This window comes from Spea bombifrons, chromosome 7, assembly GCF_027358695.1.
Source record: "Spea bombifrons isolate aSpeBom1 chromosome 7, aSpeBom1.2.pri, whole genome shotgun sequence".
NCBI lineage: Eukaryota > Metazoa > Chordata > Amphibia > Anura > Pelobatidae > Spea > Spea bombifrons.
Window position 1 is genome coordinate 8427140 of NC_071093.1, and position 25348 is coordinate 8452487.

General features: G+C 42.8%; 1 protein-coding gene across 3 annotated transcripts in view; it reads left to right on the plus strand.

Annotated features, from left to right (window-relative positions):
* Positions 1 to 25348, plus strand: part of TANC1 (tetratricopeptide repeat, ankyrin repeat and coiled-coil containing 1) — an 84482-nt gene that overhangs the window by 43416 nt on the left and 15718 nt on the right. For 2 of the 3 annotated variants that reach the window (XM_053471869.1, XM_053471871.1), the window contains exons 4-15: positions 6271 to 6375; positions 9056 to 9186; positions 9762 to 9951; positions 13404 to 13664; positions 16738 to 16863; positions 17277 to 17558; positions 17691 to 17836; positions 18478 to 18709; positions 19135 to 19301; positions 20290 to 20897; positions 22102 to 22210; positions 22803 to 22925. In XM_053471869.1, coding sequence (XP_053327844.1) covers positions 6271 to 6375; positions 9056 to 9186; positions 9762 to 9951; positions 13404 to 13664; positions 16738 to 16863; positions 17277 to 17558; positions 17691 to 17836; positions 18478 to 18709; positions 19135 to 19301; positions 20290 to 20897; positions 22102 to 22210; positions 22803 to 22925 — 2480 coding nt within the window. Of the gene's footprint in view, positions 1 to 1690; positions 1791 to 6270; positions 6376 to 9055; positions 9187 to 9761; positions 9952 to 13403; positions 13665 to 16737; positions 16864 to 17276; positions 17559 to 17690; positions 17837 to 18477; positions 18710 to 19134; positions 19302 to 20289; positions 20898 to 22101; positions 22211 to 22802; positions 22926 to 25348 lie in introns of those variants that run through there. The other variant, XM_053471870.1, reaches the window with a different exon arrangement.

The following is a 25348-nucleotide window of genomic DNA, read 5'->3' on the forward strand; positions in this document are numbered from 1 at the left end:
ATTAAATGGACTTACATCTCAATAAAATATTGCGAGTGACCGAGTTCTGTGACCTTTGAAAGATGGACGTAACCCGTCTATGGCGGCAGCCTGAGACATCTTTTATTGATCAAGGGTTTAACAAATCACCTTGTGTAGATGCCGTTACCTGAGCCCAGTCGAGGTCAAGTACCTCGGCCGCGCGTTAGACTGGAGAACCTGTCGGGTGTAATGCATTCTGTCTATTAGAACACATCGTGATAAATTATAGTGAATATTATACTTGGTTACATGATTCTGAAGTCAGAGTTTTAACCATATCATATGTTACTAATGGACTGCGTTTGGATTTTAATGTAATACCCCCGGGCATTGGCTTACATGCCCTCGTACCTGTCTGAACTGAACCTCTCATCATCACCAGCCGGCACTTGGTTGTCTGAAGATGATGACAGTTGGGGAATGGCGCTCTTGAGCTGGTTTAGAATACATTGTTTTAATCATTTGGCTAGAGATGCAATGCTCATGCCCTCTGGCACCCGAAGGCTAGATAGACAGTGTTTATCAAGGATAATAACTCTCTATCTCTCACACATCTACACGTAACGCTTTAATCCTTGGAGAATGGCGTGAATGAGTCCAAGAAAATAGTCATTAGTGCCGCACAGTGACAAGAAAACGCAACACTTAAAAGTGGATTATTTCGCATGTTTTTCTTGTGTGTTTGTCTGGGCGGTTAAATCCATCCCTCAAGGGTCTTCGAGTAAATACAAGCTGGGGTTAATGTAGTTTCACAAGTAGCTCTGCTTTATTTAATCTTCAGAACCTTGTATCCTAATTTGTAGAGTGTTCATCAGAATGGGGAAGAGGTTTGTGCCAACGGACAATGTTTGGTCAAAAGAAAACCGTATCTGCCATCGCACTTCTTAACAGGTGGGATGGTGAGCACCTTCTCATTCTGCAAATATGTGCCTATCAGGTTATCTAAACATTAGACTCTAAATGCAAACGTCTTTGGCTAAAAATGGTGGGAGTTGTGGTCCGGTAACAACTGCAGGAACTTCCAGCTGTCCAGCCCAGCGCTTGTAAAAATAATACCGGGATATGGTTAGGATCAAAGGCCACGAGTGTTATTACAGTCGGCTGTCCAGTCTCTGTAAAGCAGTACCAAGGCACACGGAATGGGGCGGACTGGGTCCGGCCGTTGTGTCTTTAACATACCGACTCATCTTGCATATTTGGATGAAACCTGTTATTTTCACTAATGGGCTTTACAAAAAAGGGTTAACAAGTCTGCAGCTGCGGAGAAGGCTTTAGGGGCTTTTAGGTCACAGTGGCGGGATCTGCCTGGTGGTGCTTGAGTGCGGGCATAGCCGGTGCGTGATGATAGACGGCTTCTCCATGGTTCCACTCGATAGCGGACTGGCATGAATAGAGCCTGGGCACAAAAGTATGTAAGCGATGACAGATTCACTTACAGTATGCTCTATAATATATATATAATATAGTAAGTTTGTATCGGTTCGTCCAAGTCTGTCAATTCTAGACCTTTTGAATGCATGCACTGTAAGAAGTACTGGGGAAAATGTTGGCTCCATATAAATAAAAAGAATAATAATAATAATAATATATCTGAAAGAGACAGGCCCTTTCAGGTCATAAATCAACCCTTGCACAAGGTACAATGTTTGTTTGCATTTTTGTGCCAGCGAGAGCAGCCGTCCGTTGTGTTTACCGTGAATTTGTCAGCTGGAGAGGGGATGATAGCCCCGCTGTATAAATACCGCCTTTTGTAAAGTCGATCACAAGAGGTAAGATCGACAGCCTTTTCCTTTTGGAGAAAGTGCGGGTGTTTAATCAAAGCATGTGAGATAAACGTGGAGCGCATTAATCTGCACACAGGTGTAGCTGCAATTCAAGGTGCTTTTTTATATACTTTAGGGGACGTTATTTTTTTCTTAATCTTAAAGTTCCCAGGTCCCAGTGGGTACCCCAACAATAGTAGAAAGGTTGGGTATTGTCAGCACACAAGTGTTGGTTTCAGACCTGCAGTAAAATATATATATATTTCCGGTAATGCTTATACATTGTTAGCATTGTACAAAGTTGTGAGTGGCCTTGCAATGACCTTAAATTTGTTAGTTCAGCATGTTTAATAATAATAATAATAATAATAATAAATATTTTGGAAATTATGTTTACATTTACTATGTGTGTTATATGTAGTTTTTGTGTAAGATGTATATATCGCCATCTAGTGGAGAGTATGTGAATTGTTCTTGGGTAAAATCCCCTGATCTGATTGATTCTGGCCAGACTGGCAGGCAAACTGTTTTTTGCACCAATGCCTCAACAATATGAACCTGCCGTCATGTTAGGTGTCTGCGGGGCCAAGAAATGTCACGTGACAACACACAAGGCTCCATGAAGCACACGCTCTGCCGTCCATGCACCGTTAGTGTGCATTCTGCAGGGTTAGCTTCATCGTGTCTAGGAAAGGCCCGGCCCTTGGTAATGGCTCGGTGTCTCGGTGTCTGGGTTGCTAAACTTCCATCTACAGTACTGCACCGTGATAAAGAGCGACATTTTTCCTAATGTAAAGACTCAAACCTTAATCAGTCGCTGGTCTAGTTTTAGATCCAGGATAGCTTTATGCCTATCCCACGCATGTTTAAATTCACTATATTAACCTCTACCACTTCCGCTGGGAGGCCATTTCACTTATCTACCACCCTCCGAGTAACGCTACGTAACTGAAAAGCAATAGGCTCATATTTGGAGTTTTTAATACAATATGAAACTTCACAAATGTAATTTATTTAAGTAACTTGTTACATTTACGCCCAAACATATTCCACAAATATTTATGGTGCAGCAGGGGGAATTCTAACGCGTAACGCATTCCTTAACCCTTTCGGTTCCCGAGCAAAGAATGAAAACGAAGCATGGACATTAGATTTACGACGCCTTCCAGCTGCTCGTTTTTACACGCTTTGTAACGCTTTGCCGGAAATATGATCGTCATTCTTTTCTCACCATTCTCTCTACCATAAAACTGCATTGAATGAATATCGGATCACAAAATGCTGAATATGGTAAACCCCCAAAACAGCTTCTTGGGGAGGAATAACGCACAAAAGGCAAAGAATTTAATCTTCTAAATTCCCTGAGCAGGGGGCCGCTTCTCTCCCACCTCGCCAGTAATTTCTGCTGCGTCGAACAAGCAGCGCCAGGTGTAAAGTTACCCCGGTCAGCAACTGCAAATATTAAAAACAAGCAAACCAATTACACGGCCAGTTCTTTTCTCGTAAACATTGTGAATGGGGAGGAACAAGTGGGTTCATGGAGTCTGAAAGCCGATCTTGAATTATGTTGCTGTTCTGGCACTTTGAGCTTAATGTGCAGTCAGTGACAACAATAAAGCTGTGTTTAAAAAAAATCTAATAAAAAGCATAATTAGCAGCATATTGTTTTTAACCATGTGTGGGAAGCTTTATCCAGCAATTCTTCCATCTCTAGAATGATTATTGATTTATACAGTAAAGCGTCATATCCCACAGCGCTGTACAATGGGGGTATAAACCTCTCTCCCTAATATGAAACAAATACTGGCAAAAATCATACATTTCTGTAATTCATCAAAAAACTAAAATTCCAGCAGAAACCTGGTTATGGGGGGAACTGGGGAGAAATGATTATTTTCTTCCAGCGGGTACAAATACATCATCGCTTTCTGCTTCAGTAGAAACGCAGACATCTGCAGAAGTAGTGCGGAAGTGTCTCAGGAGTCAGGATATTCACTTAATGACATCAAGCTGCGGATGATGACGCCACTTCCTGTCGTGATGCAGTGATGTCACGCATGGTGAAACAAACTTTTTTTTTTTTTGTGGGTGGAATTTTCTGTTTTCACCCACCTCTTCCCACGCTTTGAGAAGGGCTGGTTCAAAATAACAAAGTAACTTGTAAGGGTTACAATTGATAGCCGGGACAAAGTTTGGTAATTTTGCCGTCAGCTTCCATTTCAATCGACATAAAAATGTAGACTACGTTTCTTCGATATCTAGTTGACCGAAGCCTGGCCCAAGAACAAAGGTTGTTTTGTGTTTACTTTAGAGGGTGGCATGTTACCTGCAGGCCTTGTTAGTCACATATAGACCCGACTTTAATGAGAACACCTTTAATAGTTTCAATGGGGAGAAAAACTCACCGTCAAGGTAGTAACATTTATCTGTTATCTTGCTGTATTCACTAATCTCCTGTGGATATTGGATAATGGGACTTGCATTCATCAGTAGCTGGGCAGCTGCAGCTTACTTTAACCCTACCAGCCTTGGAATGCATTTAAAGTTATTGCTAAACTGTTATAACTCATAGCACTTTTTGTATGTAGATGTATGTATACGTAATTAGGACCGAAATCCTTTAAAATGCAAAAATTCAATTAAGAACATAACTATGCTTCTAATAAAATAATAATAATAAAAATAAGCTGATGCTATCTTCCAAAGTAAACCTATTTAAAATACCATTTTTTTTTTTTTTTTTGCATTCTGTGCATTGCCTAATTTACACATTGTGCTAAAATGTATAATTAATTGGGGCTAACTTTATCTAGGTTTAGTTTGCTTTGAAACTGGGAACGTATTATATGGAAATAATGTATATGTAGGAATGATGTTATATAAGAATATAATATACGAGCAGTATACCCGTTTATGCGCGGAATGGTAAACATAGAAAAATATTGGGTTTTGGCTGGGGCCAGATTCTTTTTCTGTTTGTGATTTTCAGATAGTCTTGTATTGTGTTACGTAGTCTAAAGTGACGATTTTTTTAATTGAATTTGTATTTTGGGTCATTCATAAAACACAAATGGAAATAGTTCCATGTGTGGAAAGATTGATTTATTTTTGTTATTTTTATAATTGAATGTATTTTCATCCGTGTTACTGCGCATGGCCACTAGGCGGCAGTGCAGCTTGTAGTCCTTTCCTCGCCCCACAGGAAGACGTCTATTGTGCTTCTTAATTGCTTCCAGCCATTGTTATGCATTCCTTCCCTGGCTGCCGGTTAAATATGGTAACAAATGGTTAACCCTTCACGTCCGGGTAGAAGGCCAAAGGATGTTGTGTTTCTTTTCTTTATAAGGATAGATAATATGTAACATGGTTTTGTTTCTGTTCCATTGATACAAAGTACTTTCCTAAATGTTCGCTGGGTCCTATAAGTGAATTATGTTGTAAACTCTTTTTGCGATAAACTTTTAGCATAAAAATCAATACATACAGAAAGAATATTTTTTATATGTAAATTCATAGAATCCCTTGTGGGACCGGTTCACTCCCATAAGATCAATGAAATCTTTTATCCTTCTTTATAATGACTCGTAAAAGCCGTATATTAGGGAACGCTGCCCGAATTCTTGGAAAGCACTTGTGTCAGCAGAAATAATCATTGTTAATATTATTATTATTTTTATTATTCAGGATTTTATTGATAGCTATACATTTACCTTTCTGTGTCAATATCACCACAGTTTCACTCATATGAATGATAAAGGGCTCTATTCACTAAAGGGAGAGTTGGAGACTTTATAGGAGATTTGTGAATAATAATTTTCTCCTTACACATTGAATTATGCAGTATACAGGGCCAACTCAGCCCTTCATGCAGGGGGAAGCTTGTTGGTCCTTTATAGCAGATAGTGAAGTGAATTCTCTTACAGACTTCCCTGCAACCTCTCCCTTTAGTGAATAGACCCCGAAGTGTAAGAGTCTGCCCCCCTCTATTGCTATGGTATGTAAAAGCAACCCCCCTCTGGAACTGAAAGGGTTAATTTCAGCGTGGCACATTTTTATGGCTAAAGCTGTTGGTACTGACAAAATAAGAAATGGACCCCGAGATACAAAAAAAGCTCATTTTTTCTCGTTTAATTGCTGTGTTTAGATCCCGCAAATAATGTCCGAACCGGGGGGGGGGGTGTAATAAGTGCTACAAAGTGATGCTCGCAGCGCAGACGGCGTTCCCCGCTCGCTCCTCTCTGGAAGCAGTTCAAGATCCTTTCAGTAGGCTTAATTGCTTGTCATTTTCCGGAGCACGCTTACATACCAGACGTGAGCAGCCCTCAGACGGCACTCGGCTGTCAGCGTTCGCTCAGCACTTGCTTGTTGCAGGAGAAACCCTCTCGGCTTAATCTGAGTGTGAGAACTCGGGGGCCGGCGTGTAATGAAAGCTCTCGCACGTCCCGTCTGGAAGGAATAAGACATGTCCCAACCTTATTCATTGCAGGACCAATCAGGAAGCCAAAGTATGTTGAAAGTCCCCGAGTTCCAGGAGACGCCGTTGCAATGCCATTGAGAAAAGTCTCAGAGCTGCCGGATTCCAACCAGAATGGTGAGTGCTTCCCGGCTTCTGCTTTCTTTCTGCTGTAATATAACATTTATTGGAGGGGCATTGATCAGCAAAGTGCCTCCTTAATCCGCTCTGTGCCTCGAAGGGTTAAAGTTACTGCCGCACCAGACAGCTTGGACATTAACCCAGTTTTTATTTTTTATCGGAGATGCCCGGTGATTAAAGTTATAGTCGCGGCTGTAATCACAGCACCCTGTTTATTTAACTGTTCAAGTGCAGGAGCTGGAGAGCTGCATTTTCTTTAATGCAAAACTTTGTGTTTTTAGATGTTTTTATTCTTAGAAGTTGCTTGTTTAGCCCCGTACACCAGTCACCCTGTAAAGTTTGGGGAATGTAGATTGTAATGTCAGCGCAGCGTGACCGGTAAGGATAATATTAATAATCTGGGGTCGGGGTGGTGCTGATGAAATCGGCCGCATGGGACACACGGTTTAGATCTCCCACCCCCCCTTTGCACTATTTTCTCTGTTGCTACGGCACCTGTTTCTTACAGGCTCTCCCAGTCTGTCAAAGGGTTAATTGTTGCAGTTAACCCTTTCAGTCCGCCGCGGCACATAACACATTGCGAAAAGTGGCACTACGGCTACACCCCATTAATACAATTCCCATGGCAGCGGGGGCCAAAGAACATCGCCCGGAAACCGCATGACAACTTAGTGCTGGCAGGAGTCTCCGAGGCTTTGGCTTTCTGGGAGGAGAAAGAAGGAAGAGGAAAGAAAGGGTTGGGATGAAACTGTGAATGCAAATATCTGGGGCCCGTGGGAACAGCCCTGTACAGGAATAGATTTCTAGAAATGATGAAAAATAAGGTTTGTGGGGTTTTTTGTTAGTTGTCAGAATATACGAAACCATAAATGTCTGGGGAAATCCTGTTTTTTTGTTTTTTGTTTTTTTTTTAAATCTCGCAAACTACAGATTAACCACGATATTGCTGAGTCTTATGATGCCAAGCATTGCTACAGACAGCTGCTTCCAGGGGAATTCAACACCAGTGCTCGTACCTTACTCAGAGGGGCGGTAGATAAGTGGTACAGCCTCCCAGCAGAAGTGGCACAGTAAAGGCATTTAAACATACATCGGATAGGCAAATGGCTCCTGGGGTCTGATCTGCTGCTAATCCTATGATTCTACGTACTGTTAAAGGGACAGGCGCGCTGCTTTACTTAAAGATAAAACACGGCTGCCTTGGGGAGGGGAGTCCTGATAAAATGGCCCCCCGTATCCCGAACTTTATGAGCGTCCCTGTCCGGGGCTCGCGGTGACACGTCCTTCCTTTGTTGCTAAGCAGACATGTAAGCATTTTCTTTTTCATATGTGCCGGTATTTACATTATTATTATACATTGTGTCTTTACATTAACCGGCTTCCGAGTTATTATATACACAGCGTGTGATTAATGGTTTGTTAGCGCGCCCTGTCGGCCCCTCCGGCACTTAAGGAATCGGGGTGTCTGTGTGCGCGGACGGTCTGTGTACACATCGGTCGGGTTATAAATAGGGAAGTGAAGTACAGCGTTTAGATTCGCTTCCCTTTTATCTCTGCGCTTCCTGTTCCCCGGCTGCTTGCGTTCTGTTATCTGTTGAAAGCACCTGGGTACGTCCGTAGACCCCGGCTTCATCCTTTTTATGTTTTTTTTTCTGTTTATTTGGTTATTTTGTGCTCAGCAAGCAGTCTGCATTAAACTTGCCTGTCTAACTTTATCCCGGCACAGATAGGAGATGTCAGCCGGTGACAGGCGGGACGTTTTATAATCTTCTTTTGAAGTTCTTCTTCTTTCTTTTTTTCCCCCATCTTCTTTTTGAGCGATAATTAATTCGGCTGCGCAGGCTCGGCGTTCACGCCAGCATCTCCCTGATCTGACAGCGAAGCAGAGACATAATTGGAATACAACTAATGAATGTGTATGTGGGAGCGGGACGGGACGGGACTCGCAATGAGGGCTGCTTCAAGTCCTCGCCGAGCTCTTAACCCTTCGTTGACCCGCTGTGCAATGCAAGGGTTTGCCCAGCGCTAGGACCTTTCATGCAAACTCAGAGGTCTATTCACTAAGCTGGGAGTGTGCGGAAGACTTCAAGGTTTAATCTTGTCTGTTTTACCATGCATTATAAAGGCTAACGCCAAAAAGAGCTGAGCGGGCCCCGTATAATGCATAGTTAAATCAGCAAGAAATCTCATTGCATGAACTATGGGTTATACAGTGCTAGCCAGGCTAATGCATCGTTTACAGGGCGTTGAAATGTTTCTCACCCGCAAGCTCCCCGGTTAGTGAATAAACCCTTAAGACCCTCTAATGAACTTCACCACAGCCCAAGCTCTACAATAACCCCTGGATAAGTTCGTATCGACAAGAATACCGAACATCCCCTGGAAATACGGTTTGTTAGGCGTCCCGTTGGCGTCGGATGCTACATGTAGCGCATGAATGGCGGTATTATGCTGCCCGTGCGCAGTATGATGCACGCGTTGCCTTCGCTAGAACCGGTAGATACGGACACAATGAGCGCTTTCACCGCTCCTAAGCATGTGCCTGCGGAGATAACGAGCTGTTCTTACTGCCGTCTAGGATAAGTGTGAAATGTTTTGCTTACATCGTTTTATTCTGTTTAACTAGATGATTCTTAAACTGTTGGATTTCCTTTTTTCCCCCGGATCTTGAATCCAGAAGGACCACTCGATAAAAGCTCCAGCTGTTCTCCTGCAGCCCGAGAACTGATGACGAGACTGGGATTCTTGCTGGGGGAAGGCATTCCGAAATCTACTCGAGCATCCATGGAAGAAAAAAATGAAATGATGGTGAGACCGATGTGTCTTTTATAAGTTGGGCACATAGTCTACGTCCCTAATGCCCATCAATGCCTTGGGTACACTGTCTGCGGCTGGACACTATCGCCCTTCTAGGAAATCCAGGATTACAGTGTGGACAGAATGTTATTCTTCTCGTTACCGGCGAGGATTATTAAGACAAAACGTCATATTTAGTACTTTGACCCAAGAATCAGTCCAGTTGGACTGTAATATCGCTAAATGTTTGTAGCTTACAAAAGATGCCATATTTTCTGAGGCCCGCTAAGATGGTCGGTGTAGGTTGGGAATCATTATATCTACCATATTTGTGACTTTACGAAAACAACGTAATATTTTATTGCCGTCATCTCCATTCATTATCTGACCATTCACAAGCCCCCGTATCGTGCTAGCCCTACGTGTAGGTAAAGCTTTATTTTTTTTAATGCTGTTCAGAGGGTTTTCATGGTTTTCATAACGGGGTTGTGATAAAGTACGTTTTTTAGTGATGAACACTGAGCAACTGTATGGAAAATACACACAGGTAACCTTGCCTCTTTTTCATGGTAATTATTCCTCCCCAGTGTACAGTATCGAGCCATGGGATCAGTCCCTGCTCCACACTGACAGACAGCACGGCGTCTCCCTGCAATGCCAGTCCATGCTCAACCCTGAACAGCGGCATCAGCAAGACAACCACCAACAAAACCAGCCCCACCGGGACCATTAGCAGCCCCAGTTCCACGCTGGAAAGCAAAGACAGCGGGATCATAGGTAAGAGTCTGGGTCCACGTGCCAGCGGCGGACATGCGCGGGAGCCCCGCCTCAAACTTTATTTTTGCATTCTATTTTTTCTTTGATGACTCAGCCTGTCGGTATGTAGAGAAGTATAGATTTTATTTTTGAGATACCGGCTTATTTTGTTTGCAATGCTGAGGTTTACTTAGCAACGCACTGGGGGTCCCTGGAGAAACGGCTCCGTTTCCCAAGCTTGGCAGGCGACCTTGGACTTCTGCATCAGAGGTCAGAGCTTCAATCACTTGGCAGCGTCCTCTTTTTTACTGAACCGTCCGCGTCTTCGCTGATGTTTCTCCCACACAGGAATCTAGAAGCGTTGGTTTGACATCGTGTGATGCGAGAAGACACAACCAGCGTGTTGCACACAGCTCTGGCATTTCAAGTGTTAACTATAAGTCTTCCAAGTTAGGGGAGCTTCGGGAGACGGAGACGTAACGGGTTTAACTGGGAAATGCCACCGCGGGGCTACGGAGGGTCTTCACGGCTCAGAGCGTTTCATTTATCGCCTTATGAGATTTAGCTTGTGTTTGTGTCCATTCTTTCCACGTTATTTCGGTTGCGCAGGGTCACGGCTTACAGAGGCACAACTCAATGTTTCACCAAGTGGCACACATGCATTCTCATAAGGTATCGTATTCACTAAGGCAGGAGTTAACCATTTCATCCCCTCTGTCCTCACTCTACATCATGAAGGGCGACCCAACTGGGCTGCGCTGACCCTGTATGACGTATTGATACGTCAATCAGACATCACTGATTAAGCTAGGGATTACACAGGGCTCTTGGGTCTGTGGGTTGAAATTGCAGCTCTCCTGCTAGCCCCCTCTTTGATGAATACGGGTCCCCTTAAGGGCAAATTCAATAATAAAAGGAAGGTCTTTTATATCTGATTCTACAAATTGTGATAAATGCATTAGTTTTCCCTGCAGTAAAAACAATAGCGATACTCAATAATCCCCAAAGCTATTACAACAGGTTTGGGATCAGATCAGCGGGGTTATCTCCTCCTTCAGTATATGATTCCAGAATTGCAGGTGGAATTATCTTCACACCAGCTGTTTTACACTTTCTATATAGCGTTATCTGTATGCCCCACCTGAACTGCAGTTATAGGGGGTCTTTTATTTAGCCAGGGCAATCGTGCAGTCTTTGCATCGCCCGTTGCGGTTGCACTGAATGTATTTGGGTCATGAGATAATACAACCTGTCACAAAAGCAATACAAGATGTTCAGACATGCCTTTTAAAACTTGCCCTTTAAGTCTTTTATTGCCGGAGGGCTGAGCGGTCGCGCGCATCTCTAATACTCAGAAGGTTAAGTGAGTTTAAACGCTGCCGACATTTCATCTGGGTGCATTTTTTCCGGCATTTCCAAACTTCAGCAGCTAAAAACCGCGTAACGATGAAATGTAATTGTTAAGTCAGTGCCCCGGTCATGGTTACCCCGGGGAGAGAGTATTTAAATCCTCAGACTGCCTCAACCTGGGATTCATGTTTTGGGATTTTGTAACCATTATTTTATGATCATAAATATTAATACCTGTAATAAAAAAAACCACACGTTTTTGAAAGGTTTTTTTTTTTTATGTTTTATGTTTCAGGGCCAAAAAAAAAAAGTTTCCCATTTTATTTCTCAGGGGAACCTGCAGCGCGTTGTAAACCAGAACGTTTATTTGGCCGTTTTGTAATAGATACTCGTACAGAAAATTGTGAAGTGAAACAATATGAGTCTTAATGGCCCTGCCGATGATTGCCTGATTAATAACGCGTCTCGGCTAGGATAGAATCTGTAGCGTTCCACGGGCTGGCGCTTATCTTAAAAAAAAAAATAAAATAAAAAAAAGTGTAGACTCCTCTGAGCTGCGATGAAGTTTTATGTGATGGTACGCAACCGTCAAAAGTTTGGGGTCACTTAGAAATTTCCTAGTTCTTTAAGGAAAAGCACATTTTGTCCATTAAAATAACGTGAAATGGGTCAGAAATACAGCGCAGACGGGGTTAATGTTGTAAATGACTATTGTAGCTGGAAACGGCTGATTTTTAATAGAATATGGTCATAGGCGTATAAAGGCCCTTTATCACTCCCATCACTCCTGTACTCCAATGGCCCTTTATCACTCCCATCACTCCTGTGCTCCAATGGCCTTTTATCACTCCCATCACTCCTGTGCTCCAATGGCCCTTTATCACTCCCATCACTCCTGTGCTCCAATGGCCCTTTATCACTCCCATCACTCCTGTGCTCCAATGGCCCTTTATCACTCCCATCACTCCTGTGCTCCAATGGCACGTTGTGTTCACTGATTCTAGTTTGTTTAAAAGGCTGATGGATCATTAGCAAAACCCTTTTGTAATTGTGTTACAGCGAGAGATGTCCTTGTTCTCCATGAAAACAGTTAAGTGACCCCAAATGTTTGAATGGTGGTGTAAATGTGGGTCTTGAAGCATGATGGCTAATTAAAATGTGTCACAAGCCAACAAGCGGCCTGAGCTCTGGTTCATGAAAGGTTCTCTTCCTCCACCTATTCTGTTGGATGTTTTATTCTCAGCATCAGGAACAACATTTCTATAAGTGATGAATGCCCAAACCTTTCCCAGAAATAATTACTTAATCGTGTAAAATGTTGCCTCTTTGATATTTTTTTTTTCAAAGGAAGACCTCCATGGGTTGATCGTCTAGGAATTTAATAGCTTCTTCATAGTTTCTGTGTTGTTTTAAGTGATTAACCCTTCAGAGGAAAGCGATAGAACGACTGCTTAGGATTTCTTAGCATACTAGTGCATGGAGGTACTGGTTGAGTGGAACAGCGCCTTTTTTAAGGGGAAGGAATCCGCTGGTCGTGTGTGTCCTTCACAAGATGTTCTGTAGCAACTGGTAATGTTTTGGCGGTCAACCTGATTCCTTGTGGTGCTGTTTCCACCTGCACATAGATACAAGCCAGCAACCATAATCTTCTGCCCGTAGACCTACCATGAGAGAAGAGCTTGGTCTTTTTACTTTGAACTCTTTAAAGTATTGGAGCAGATGTTAGAGCTGCCCAGGGCTAAACGGTGTGCAGGATGAGCGTGTGAGAAAGTTCTCTTTTTGCTTGTAAGCAGATAAGTATCCTCCGAGTATCGCTGACAGCCTCGCTTGCCTCATCCATCTGCGTGTAAGCGCCCAAGACTTTTTTATTTATTTACATTCCTGCAACTTGAGTCTGGTCTGCTGTTGTGGAGGAGTACGATCTTGTTAGTTTCTAGAGCGAGTCTCTTATGGAAGAGCTCATCATAATGATTTCATCGGCTCTGAAATACAGCAAAGACTCGAGGGCTCCAGCCAGCAAATAACATTCTTTTAACGAGGAACAATCTCAAATACATATTAGTCATCTGAGGTTTTTCTTTTCTTCGTTCATTAAATCATGTCTATGTGTCTTCATCCATTAGCAACAATCACAAGCTCTTCTGAAAATGATGACCGCAGCGGATCCAGCTTGGAATGGTGTAAGGATGGCAGTTTAAGGGCCGGAAGCCATCAGGGGATGATTCACGAGAGGAGGATAGATAATTGCTCGCCCGTGTTGGAGGAAGAATCCTGCGGCACCATGGACAACTTGCCAAAAAACGACTCACCTGGTGGAGAAGGACCAATTTCATACACACAAAGCTCCAGCTCGTTGATGTTGCAGAGACCCAACTCTGTGGCAGGTAAAGGCTTAATCAAAGTAGAATTTTGCTTTGTAGTTTTGGGCGCATGTTGTTAGTGTAGCATTGTGGAATGCTTGGCAATTTGCAATTAAATAGATAACTTTGGTATTGTTGCCATCACTTTTACTTGTTATGAATATTTTTTTCCCCTTCCGTGACGGCTCTTATCTCCTGATCACTAGAAAGCCATACGTTGAAATCCTCTGAATATTCCATCAGTTGACCAAAGTTTGCGAATCTTAGGAGGAATCCTGTTATTGTCTGCTGAGTGATCTAATAAAGCCATCCAAAAACTAAGATTGAAAAGCTAATACATGGGAAAGGTTAGCGAGAATTAGATCAGGTCTCCGGCAAGCTTTACGTAGTGCGATAAAGGGGGCTGCCATCTTTAAAGGTCTTCTTATGTAGCGGGCGGCTTGGGGATTGTCTCTTTGATAATGCCGGGGAATTGGACATTATTTAGATGACAATGTGGCAGAGTTTTGGAGTTTTTACACAGAAAGATCTGTTCCTAAAATATCATTCTAGAAGCAGGCGCCCAGCAGTTAGCTCTGTGCTTTATATCAGGCCGATATAACTGATAATTACTGGTACTGGTAATTACTGGTGTTGACGGGACAGAATAGAGGCACACCCTGCTCATGAAAAGCCAGGGTTAGAATGGATAAAGCCTGGCGTCCCAGTCTGGTCTGAAATGTTCTTTTAGAAGGAAGAACGGAATGTAGAATTCTTGCTAGGATGCTGCAGATGTGTTATAAATAAACATGAAGATAACATAAAATACCAACACAAAAAGAATTCTTTAACCGGACCCCTTAATGGTGACCCCTTAGTGTTTGATTTGTATAGCAGTGTTTGTGTGATGGCCCATCTTGTGTGCTTAACGCTGTCTTGTGACAGTGGGGGAAATGCACATTTTAAACCGTATTAATTGTGCGGCATTCCTTCGGGATGAGCCGTCGCTGGGATTCGGTGGCTTCTGAAGGAGAGGGCCTGATACACTGGGAATTGAGTAGGTGTGTGTCTGCCCTGTTTGCTTTCTCTGCTTCATGCTGACTTAAACAGACCCGTCCCTAAATTACCGAGCAGTTTGTGTAAAGGGAGGAGAGCCGATCGAGGGGTTTGAACCACATATCAAGGAAAGAGTCTGAATAATATAGGTGGAGACCTAGTTGTTTCTGAAAGTCTTCTTGCTTTGACAAGCTTGTTGACCCACTTTATCCCGAAGGATGGCGAGGAACTATCAGTCGTATGAATGTATTCTTTGTTTTATGGAAACAAAGTGTATGTTTCAATGCGTATTCCAATACAGGGCAGGCAGGGTGAGTGCAGAACATATATGGGAAGATATATTTCAAGAATACGGCATGTTAACGGGGATCAGGAGATGTAATACGCTTTTGCAGTTAACATCACTTAAGATTGTTAATTGAGTCTTGACAAATGTTGACATGCATGGAGGCTGCGGGGCATTGCAAGGTGTTAGAGAAGATCTATCACTTTCACAAATCCTACCTTTTACAGTTCAGCAGACTTTATAAACCCATGGAATGGCAGCTGCAGGTTAAAACAGCACCGTGTGTGTATCAGAAGCTTTCTGTTCTCAGGTTCGCATCATTATTCCAACTCTCTGGTGGAATAAGGCTGGTTCTGGCAGCGATGGGGGGCATGAAGTCCACGCATGTCATGGCAAAGAAAATAAATTGTGTTCCCTTTTATAGCGTCTGCTGATGAACTCATCTTGCCCCTATTTATTAAATCAAAGAATCCAACGTTGCCCACAACAGTCATAAAGGCTGTGAGCAGTATGGTTTCCAAAATATTTCAGGTATAGACATTTCTTAATAGGACAACTTCAAGTAAAAATGGTATTACCTGGAATATTATTTCCATCATAAAAAGTATAATTTAAACAAGTAAATGCTACACTGAATAGTCAACACCAAAGACACCATTTTCCTTTAATGGATGATGTCATCATCAGAATTTTAATTAATAAAAACTGAAAAGGCTCCATCAGCCAGTGTTAGAAGACCACTACTCCGGCCAGAACACCTAAGGACAGTATTGAAGTCAAGGTCTTGATGCTCTTGGAAAGAAAGTCTACTAGTCTTTAAGTGCAAAAGGTAGATCTGCTGTCACTTCACCTGGAGGTACTTCATCTGGCCTCGGCTTCTGTTGGTTCTTTCACTTGTACTCAGCTGATACATTTATTTATTTAGTTTGCCCCAAAATAAATTGATGGATGTAGCCGGTCTCCTCGAGTACATGGGAATGCTGATGTGAAGAGCATCTGTGGGTGGGAAGCCGGCCAGAGAATGCTTGGATAATTGATTGTTATCACTTTTGATTTATCCAGTCGGGAAGCCAGAGGCCACCCAGTGTTAGGGAAACGAGGGGAACGGAAGATTGATATGAAAACCAGGAATATTTCAGCGAGTTTACGTTGGAAGCCACTCGATAAGACAGCGGTATATTGGCCAGGAAAGCTTAAGCGGAATACTGCAGTTTAATGGAGTCTTCAGTATTTACGTTGGGTTCTCTATTGTAATCGCTGCCGGTGTGTAATATCATGACAAGGTATCGGGCCGCTTCATATAACTTCACAAGCAGGGCTCGGATCCAGGATTTTTGATGGACTTTTGCTTAATTCTCCATAGGAAGCAAAGACCCCCAGAATCTTGAACCTTTACCTCTTCCTGGTCTAAAGTATAGTTTTGTGTTAATTTGTTCAGGGTCAAATGCAATGTGATTAACTTTGCCTAGCATGCTGGAGCGGTATTCTTTTAATGTTTTGTGCGGGTGAAACGGTGCTTCGTACGGCGGAGTGTGAGCTTAACACCTGCCGTTGTAGAAAGATACAAAAACTCACACAAAGGCTTCTGATGAAGAGTAACTTGACTCAGCTTTTAAGTATATAATTTTCCTTTAATAGAGCGGAGTGCATAGATTAATCACACCCAATGTTGGTTTCACGTAAGGGAAATGCAGTTTTGTCCGTGCCTGTGCGAGGTTTGCAGAAACCACACATGTTTATATATTGCACAGAAAGGAAATATCGTTGTTCTTGCAGCAACAAGCTCAACAAAACTGGAAGACTTAAGCTACCTGGATGTGCAGAGAAATGCTCCGTTGCGGACTTCGATCAGGATGCCGTGGCATAATACCGCAGGGACACGAATGCAACAGGACATCAAAGGTAAGTCCAGCTATTCAATATACTGGGGTTCTATTTACAATCAAAAGAGAAAAAAAACTTCAACCAAGTCCAACATTGTTTATATAGAGTAATCGACTAGAGTCTATTCAACTTAATGCTGTATATATGTGTATGTGTGTGTGTGTATATATATATATATATATCTATATATATATATATATATATATATATATATATATATAATATATGAAAATGTTTGCCAAGGTGGTTGGCCACCCCAGCGGCTTGACTTTAGATGCGGACCTATATTGCAAGTCTTAATAAATTACACTCGTAGAAATGACTTCTAGCATCAGTCTGGCTTCTTCTGTCGGCTGTTAAGCTGATTTATCCGGTTTTACCCCCAGCCCTCTGCCCTGCTGCTTCTGATACTGATATTTTTTGCCTTGCAGCGCGGTGTATCCCCTACAAACCCCAAGACATTCTGCTGAAGCCTTTATTGTTCGAGGTGCCGAGCATAACGACCGACTCTGTGTTCGTCGGAAGAGGCTGGCTCTTTCAGGAGATCGAGGAAACGCTGAGGAGCTCCGAGCTGCCAGACAACAGGGGAGCTGTGATTGTTGGCAACGTAGGATTTGGAAAGACGGCGATAATCTCCAAACTAGTAGCACTTAGTTGCCACGGGACGCGCATGAGGCAGATTGCTTCCAACAGTCCTTCCTCCTCTCCCAAGGGTACGTAGACAGACCGCTTAAGATCTTCAAATTAGACCTTATTGCCCCCGGCGTATTTTCTTCCAAAGCAAAGAAATGTGTATCGCTGTGCATGCGCACTCACACGCGGCTGCTGTGTCTTCACGTAAACAGGCATCGACCGCAGTCAGGAGATCCCTCTCTCCCAGACCTCGCCGCTTAGTCTCACCATGTCCAACACCATGAAGACCTCCAGCTGCCGTGGAAGCCCTCAGCATCAAAAGCTTATGGACGATTCCCTAAAGCATCTTGCTTCAAAGGTAAAAGGACACCATTTGTAACAAACAGGAGCTCAAAGTTAATGTTCTTGCTGCCCTAGGTTACTTTGTGGTCGCCCGGGGGTTGATGCCAATGCGCATGATCCCTGTAATTAGTGACCAGGTGACGTACAAAGGCTGCTATTGGTCCTCGGCACATGGAACCCGCAGGAGCCTTCACTCCTCCTTACACCACGCTAGGCTTTAAAGCCATGAAGGTGTGATGGGATTAACACGTAACTATTTATTGCAAAAGAGGTATTTTACAGCGAATTGCATGTTCCGTTTGCCATCTTCTCACATGCGATTTAATAACATTGGCGCAGGATCCGCAAGGACCCCAGAAACTGGCTGGTTTAGGATTACAGGATCGGCCCCTTGTGCCCAAGTGGTGCTTGTATTAGATCATTGTTATTAGTGTTTACAGTGTTTAAACATGAGCTTCATCAATAAACCATAACGATGGAAAGAATAAACATGTCAAGTGCACTAAACAGTGACTTAACCCTTCATGGTACACATCAGCGGAAGCCTGCCAACATCTTGCAGTGTTACTTTGAGGTTGGTCTTTCTGCTGCGTTTTAGGCAAAAAAAAAAAAAAGAAAATGTGGATTTTTCACCCTCTTGATGCTCGTTGTGTACAGGTTGTTGCGTATCATTACTGTCAAGCGGACAACACATACACGTGCCTGGTCCCGGAGTTCGTACACAGCATTGCGGCTCTGCTTTGTCGGTCACAACAGCTGGCGTCCTACAGAGAACTTCTGATTAGAGAACCGCACCTGCAGAGCATGCTCAGCCTGCGATCCTGCGTCCAGGACCCCGTGTCAGCCTTCCGAAGGGGAGTCCTGGAACCGTTAGTAAGCCTTCGACGAGGTAATAAATCCCCTTTTACACAGTTATTTTATACTTCATCGTAAGAAAAGGAAATTAGGTTTTGTTTGTGGTTAATGCATTTAATTTCCTAAAATCCAAAAAATAGTCCCTGCTGGTGTACAGTTTGGATCCCTAGAATCAGAGTCTCTTTGCTATGGTACCTCTTTATGGAATGTATTTTCTCAGATTGTTGCCAGATTTTGCCCTTTAAAGTTTATTGTAACATTATGGAGAATTCTGTAGTTCGCTAAAAGAAAAGCCCAATCGGGGGAGTTAGCTAGTTTTGCAGGTTTTATGGGTGATAACAGTAGAAATGTATTTGCTCTGCAGACGTTATCTTGCAAGCTGTAAGTCCCGGATTTATTGTGGAAGAAAACATTGCGCAATCGCGTGACATTTTCCTGTGTTTATTATTTGAATCGCAGAAAGAAAAATCCCAGAGGATGAATTCATCATTTTGGTCGATGGCTTAAATGAGGCTGAATTTCATAAACCTGACTATGGGGACACAATAGCTTCTTTTATAGCTAAAGTGATTTGCTCTTTTCCTCCTTGGATAAAACTTATTATGACAGTGCGGACAAATTTTCAGGTAATATAACATATATTTTATTTTTTTAATTATTATTGTTTATTTTATTATTTTTTTGTTATTTTTTTTCTTTAACCTGTAAATTGCTTATTAAGCCCAGATTCTTTGGAGAAAGAGGTCATATAAACACTTTTATAATTTCCAGACTGAATCATGTGTCAAAGTGTTGCTTGTTGAAACATGTTTAATATAAGCTCCTTTGAATGGAAGCGTGGGAATTAACACAGAACTTGTTTCACGGCTTTATGTTAAAAAAAAGAAAGCTTTATTTATTATTTCAGTGTTTAGTATACATTGAGTTTTAATCGTACAACTCAAATCAGTGACTGTGACCACTTTTTAAAAAAGCTTTCTGTGACTGTGCAGTGTGGAAGCTTCTGTGAATGTCATCAACGGATCCTAAAAACTCCGAAACGCCAAACTGCGGTAGAATCGAAGGGAAAAATAATCTTAGCCTAGTTGAAGGCTAATTGTCACAGGCTTGTCTTAAAAGCAAAGGAAAACGGGCAGCTGAGCGAAATCCAGGTGCACAGAGAGAGATTGCTAAGGGTGTCGGAATTCCGGTGGTCATCTTTCTCCTACAAGAAAATGACATTGAATATAAGAATTTTAAAACCCAAAAGATTTAAGCCTGCTGGTTTGTGGCGTCATCTGGATGAGAAGTAGAAGCCATTAGAATAGTTTACCCTGCCTGTCGTTGTAAAGCCCGTGGTCCGGCAGCTTGTCTGGGTTATTGTTATCCCGGTAATTCTGCGTTACTCGCCCAAATACCTCCAGCTCGTTGTGGGTCCCAGGGAACACATTACTTCTTGTTTGCCTGCCAGGCAATTTAGTAAATGCAGTTCAGGGAACAGAAAACCATCAAAGAGGGTAATCCTAAACTGTTCTATAGCACGGCTGTCCTGTAGATTAATATGTCACGTAGAAAAGCAGTTTCACTGGCTGCCGATTAAAAATAATGCTGTTGCTTTTTTTTATTAAATCGCAGGAAATAACAAGTTCACTGCCCTGGTCCAAGATTTCCTTGGATGATTTTCCAGAGAACAAAGAAATCTACGACGACCTCAGCGCCTATATCCAATACCGACAAAGCACAAGCCAGGAAATTGTGAACAATATATCTTTAAATGGAAAAGCAGACGCTGGGACCATCGGCAAACTGGCCGACCATCTGGTGACGCGGAGCCAGGGTTCCTATCTCTACCTGAAACTGACTCTCGACCTTTTCGAAAGGGGCCATTTAGTCATCAAGAGCTCCAGCTATAAAGTTGTGCCCGTTTCTTTATCCGAGCTGTACTTGCTTCAGTGCAACATGAAATTCATGACTAATTCCGCCTTTGAGAAAGCGCTTCCCATTTTGAATTTGGCCCTGGCTTCCCTGCATCCCATGACTGATGAGCAAATTTTCCAAGCCATTAATGCCGGCAATGTTTATCCAGAGCTTGCCTGGAAAGACTTTCAGCAGCGAATGGATGTCCTCTCCAGCTTCTTAATCAAACGGAGGGACAAGACGCGCATGTTCTGCCACCCGTCGTTTAGGGAATGGCTTGTGTGGAGAGCCGACGGGGAAAGTGCACAGTTCTTATGCGAACCGCGGTAAGAGAAGGACGTTCTTTATAAACCAAATTCTTGTCTCACAGTGCAATGTTTTGATGGTCAAATCCATTACGTCCTAAATGTTATAAATGAGACAAAAGGAAGCAAATAGAGCTTTATTCTGCAGAAACACCATTCATAATGTGTGCATATTGCTTGCAAGTTGAATGTCTGTATACATACTGCATTTATTGTACATCTCCTCCAGGGTAAAGTGCTAAGTACACCTGCTCTACAAAATGAACATGTTTTCCTTAGAGTATTAGCTACAGTATGTGAGAAAGAGCTGCACTCCTCCCCCTCCATGACCATGCATTGTAGGTCTGTTTTACGCATGGTTTGTAGTACAGTGACCTGCTGGGATCTCCGTGAATCCAGCGTCCGTCCCGTAGCATTAGGAATGTACTCCATGCCTGATGCGGAGGACCCGGTGGATGAGCGATGCCCTCACCTTCTGCTGCTTCCGTCTCTGGGTTTAAGGTCACACTTTGAGCTTTTAGTCCATTGTATTTTTATTAGTAGTGACTTTAAGTTCTTCCTCTTCTCCCGGCTAGTTTCAGATGCTTCCTGCTGCAGATGTCACAGTTTTCGAGCTCTGGGAAACTTTTGTAACTATGACATCAGCTTCCATATCATCTGGAGGATGGTGATGTCACAGCTTCCTACGGCATAAACTTTGGCAACTAATCTAGGTTATATCTCTGAGGGTTTACGGGGATTTAAATAATGCAGATCCACCAGGAGATTCAAAATAAATTCATGTGGCTCAAACGCACACATCTGAGCTTGTTATCCCTTCAGTTCTAGTTATTTATTTTTTGCTGTTTGTATCATCGCAGTATTCTCATTTATTGAGCAGAAAAGTAACTTCTAGGATCCCTGTAATGTTTTTAATGAGAAACAAGGTTTATACACAACAATCTAATCAATCTGTAACCTTTAACTCAAACTTGAGTATAAGGTGGAGAATCAACATGGCAGCTTTTCCAGGAGGTGGAAGACAGAGCTGTTAAGGCTCAGCCACCCTGTAGGGTCCATAACGGCCCCGCTTAGGAATAAAAGTAAAAGAAACATTTTTTGTGTGTCGTAGCTTTCATTCTCTTAGCTCCCGCAAAAGTGTTCTTAACATCCATTCTCCCCCCTTTACAAACTCCCTGCTATGCTTTTATTCTTTATAACATCGAGTCTTTTTCTTCCCGTTTAGAAGCGGCCATGCACTTTTGGCCTTTATGTTCTCTCGACAAGAAGGGAAGTTAAATCGTCAGCAAACAATGGAGCTTGGACACCATATCCTTAAAGCCCACATATTCAAGGTACGGTGTTTCCTGAAAATGAAATCCCTTTTGGGTAAAACGTTTAGCCGATTTGGTCTTTTCTTCCGTTCTGTTTGAAATGGTAACTCTGTTGGGAACACTCGTGGCTGTCATGAAGATGCCTAACAGCTAGGATGAGACGGATGTCCTATTGTGCGTCATATGCACCTTGACACCTAAATATTGATAGCCGTGTGAATGTACAGCATTAAGAATCAGCCATATGTTCTGACGGTATTCCAAGTGGACATCGATCGAGAGATGTCTTCATGTTATTCACAATGCCATGATGCACGTCATGATGTCACTTAATGGTCAATGTCTCAATTACAATGTTCACTCACAAGATTGCTATATAATGTTTCCGTATTAAATGTGTAATTTGTTTACATGTTGAATGCCAATTCTGTAGACATTTAATGGATTGCTAAAAATAATTCCGCCCCAAAAGTAAATGCTGCATTCCCGCCGTCAGCTGTCTGGCCAATCGGTGTTTGCAAACCCATCAGATGGATTTACAACCCATATGTGTTACATTTACAGGACAAAATCAATACAATGTATTTAGCGTGTGTTTAATCCTGTCTTTCAGGGTCTCAGTAAGAAGAACGGCGTCTCCTCCAGTACTTTGCAAGCCCTGTGGGTGGGATATAGCACTGATGGATTGTCGGCGGCCCTCTCTTCCTTGAGGAATTTGTACACCCCGAATGTCAAGGTATTGAAAGCTCTTTGAAATATGCTGGCCGGGCACTTTTCGAAGAAGGTATTTAGAAAATGCCCGGAGTGAATTTCCGCTCCAGTTGGTGAAACGGAGCACAAAGACCTGGCTGGCAGTCTGGATGCTCCCCGTCCCTTCTACTCTTTGGATGGTAGTCAACTGAGGAAACAGTGGGGATGTTCATCGGGATTAAACAATACCCCTGTACATCACTCGAGACGTTATGTCAGCAGAACCTGTATAACTTCACTCAGCGTGACTGAGCCTCTAGGGGAGATTTATTTTATATCGATCCATACTTTTGTGACATCCTGGTAGCCTCATCTAAGAGACATTCAGGATTAGGAATTAAGGTCAATTCTCGGGTTATATTCTGAACAAGTAGCAATCAGTGGAAACGTCAAGATCATTGCTCCATTTTAAAGCCCTTTGCACAGAACCCTGTTATATTCAATGCCATAGAGGTAGCATGGCTGGGGTATTTTATTATTACTCTTATGTGAGCACTTCGTAGCAGATATATATCTGTTTAGCCCTTGCCTTATTAATATGACTGTCCCTTTTAACTTAGTGCTGAAAGACAAACGGCCATTAAAGGGCTAGTAAAGTTTTGTATGGGATAGTTTGCTTTCCAGAATGCAACATAATTTTCCTTCCGCTTCATCTTTTTTGATGAAACCCAGGGTGCTGAATATTCCTCGGTGGGGCACTCGGCTGGTAAAATCCACGCGCCTTCCATGACATGCCTCGTTGGTAGAAGCTTTCGTTACATTCAGAGGTGGTTTATAATGAAGGCGTCTCTCTAGATTTCTAATAACAAAGCTTGTATGGATTCGGTAGAACCAGTCTGCTCTTTTTCGACAAGCTGCTCCTAATCTTTTGCTTTAATGTTCCTTTAAATGAACCAAAGTGCTTTGTATTGTTAGCAGTTCTTGTTTGTGTTGTGTTTTCCTTCCTTGTTCGCTCGCTGAGGGTGTGTAAGCAGTTTGTACAGCACATAATGGCCAATCGGAAGGGAATGTTAAATCCTTTTCCTTTTTGTCCCATTTCAATGTCAACTTTTTTATCTTTTCTTTCAACACCTTCTCCCTGTATCTCACGCTCCTCCGTGTCCTGAACCGTTTATCTCATAACCCATTCCCTTTTATCTGCCAAAACCCAGATTTTCACAATTCCGATAATACAGGGTTACGGTTACGAGGGATCCCTCCAACTGTGTGTTAATTGCAGTGTTTTGACGGGCGTGCGTTCACTATGAGTTCATCGGTTGTTACGAGCGACAATCGTATTAGCGACAGATGAAACCTTAAGCTGATTTCGTTCAACCAAACAGCCCAAGCCATCAAGATTTAAGAGATCAAATTGATCTTTTTATCATTTTCATCGTGTTTTAGCTCATCCAGATCACAAAACTTACAAATATTCTTTTTGCTTTACCAAAAACATGTGTTTCTCAATGCTTTGTGGGTGCAATTAATTTCATTTTGCCAGTTTGAGGATGTCAGAAATGGAATTCCTGTCCAGTGTTGCAACCACTGCTACGTTTATGTAGATGGACATCGGTCACGTGTTATGTTCATACCTGGGCTACCCGGAGCTCTTCTGCGTTGTGGTGCTCACCATCCATGGTGGTGGGGCTAGCCATGCCTGTTGCGTGTGAGCAAGGGGCAGGGCTAGCTCCAGACAGCCTTAAATGGGCAGGGAGTAGGAGGAGAAGTGGGTGTGGCCAAACACCCCCACCACCCCCCGCCCGGAGAGTTCCCAGGTATGGTTATGTGAGGAGAGCCACATTAAGAGGCCGGTAATATAGATTTAAGTGCATGGATGCCTGGAGTCCCTGTACCCAAAATCAGGCCCATTTCTCCTAATCAACAAAGTGGACACTGCCGGGGATTCACCATGAATGAGGACCCCTGCTGTCTAAACCAAATCTTCAGAGAATGGGATTTGCAGCAACCCCCCCGCTAGCCCCCACATCAGTGACAAAAAAAAATATTCAAGAACAGAAGGCTTTCACTTTTAAGCGGCGCGCTGGCCGGGGTGTCCGCTGCCTTTAAAATCGTTGGCTGTATGAAAGTATTCTTCTGCAGGCTTCGTTTCGCTGGATGCCGGGTAGACTTGCGGAGAGAAATTGGCAGTTGGCTGCTTCTGGATAAAAGCTTGAGAACGTTTAGTTGGAAAAGGCTGGATATAAGTTATGTGCTTTGCGGAACGGTTATTGAATTGGCATGGAAATGTCTTTTTAGTATATTCTCGCATATCGTGCTTCGCATTCCTTCGTAGTGTCTGGCAAACCTTACAGAAATGTTACCCCATGAATTCATGGAAAACACATTTTTCTTCTCAACACCTTATCGTCTGGTTCGTTGTGTTGATGTAATTCATCTAATGGTTTTGTACTTTATGAGAATATAATCCCA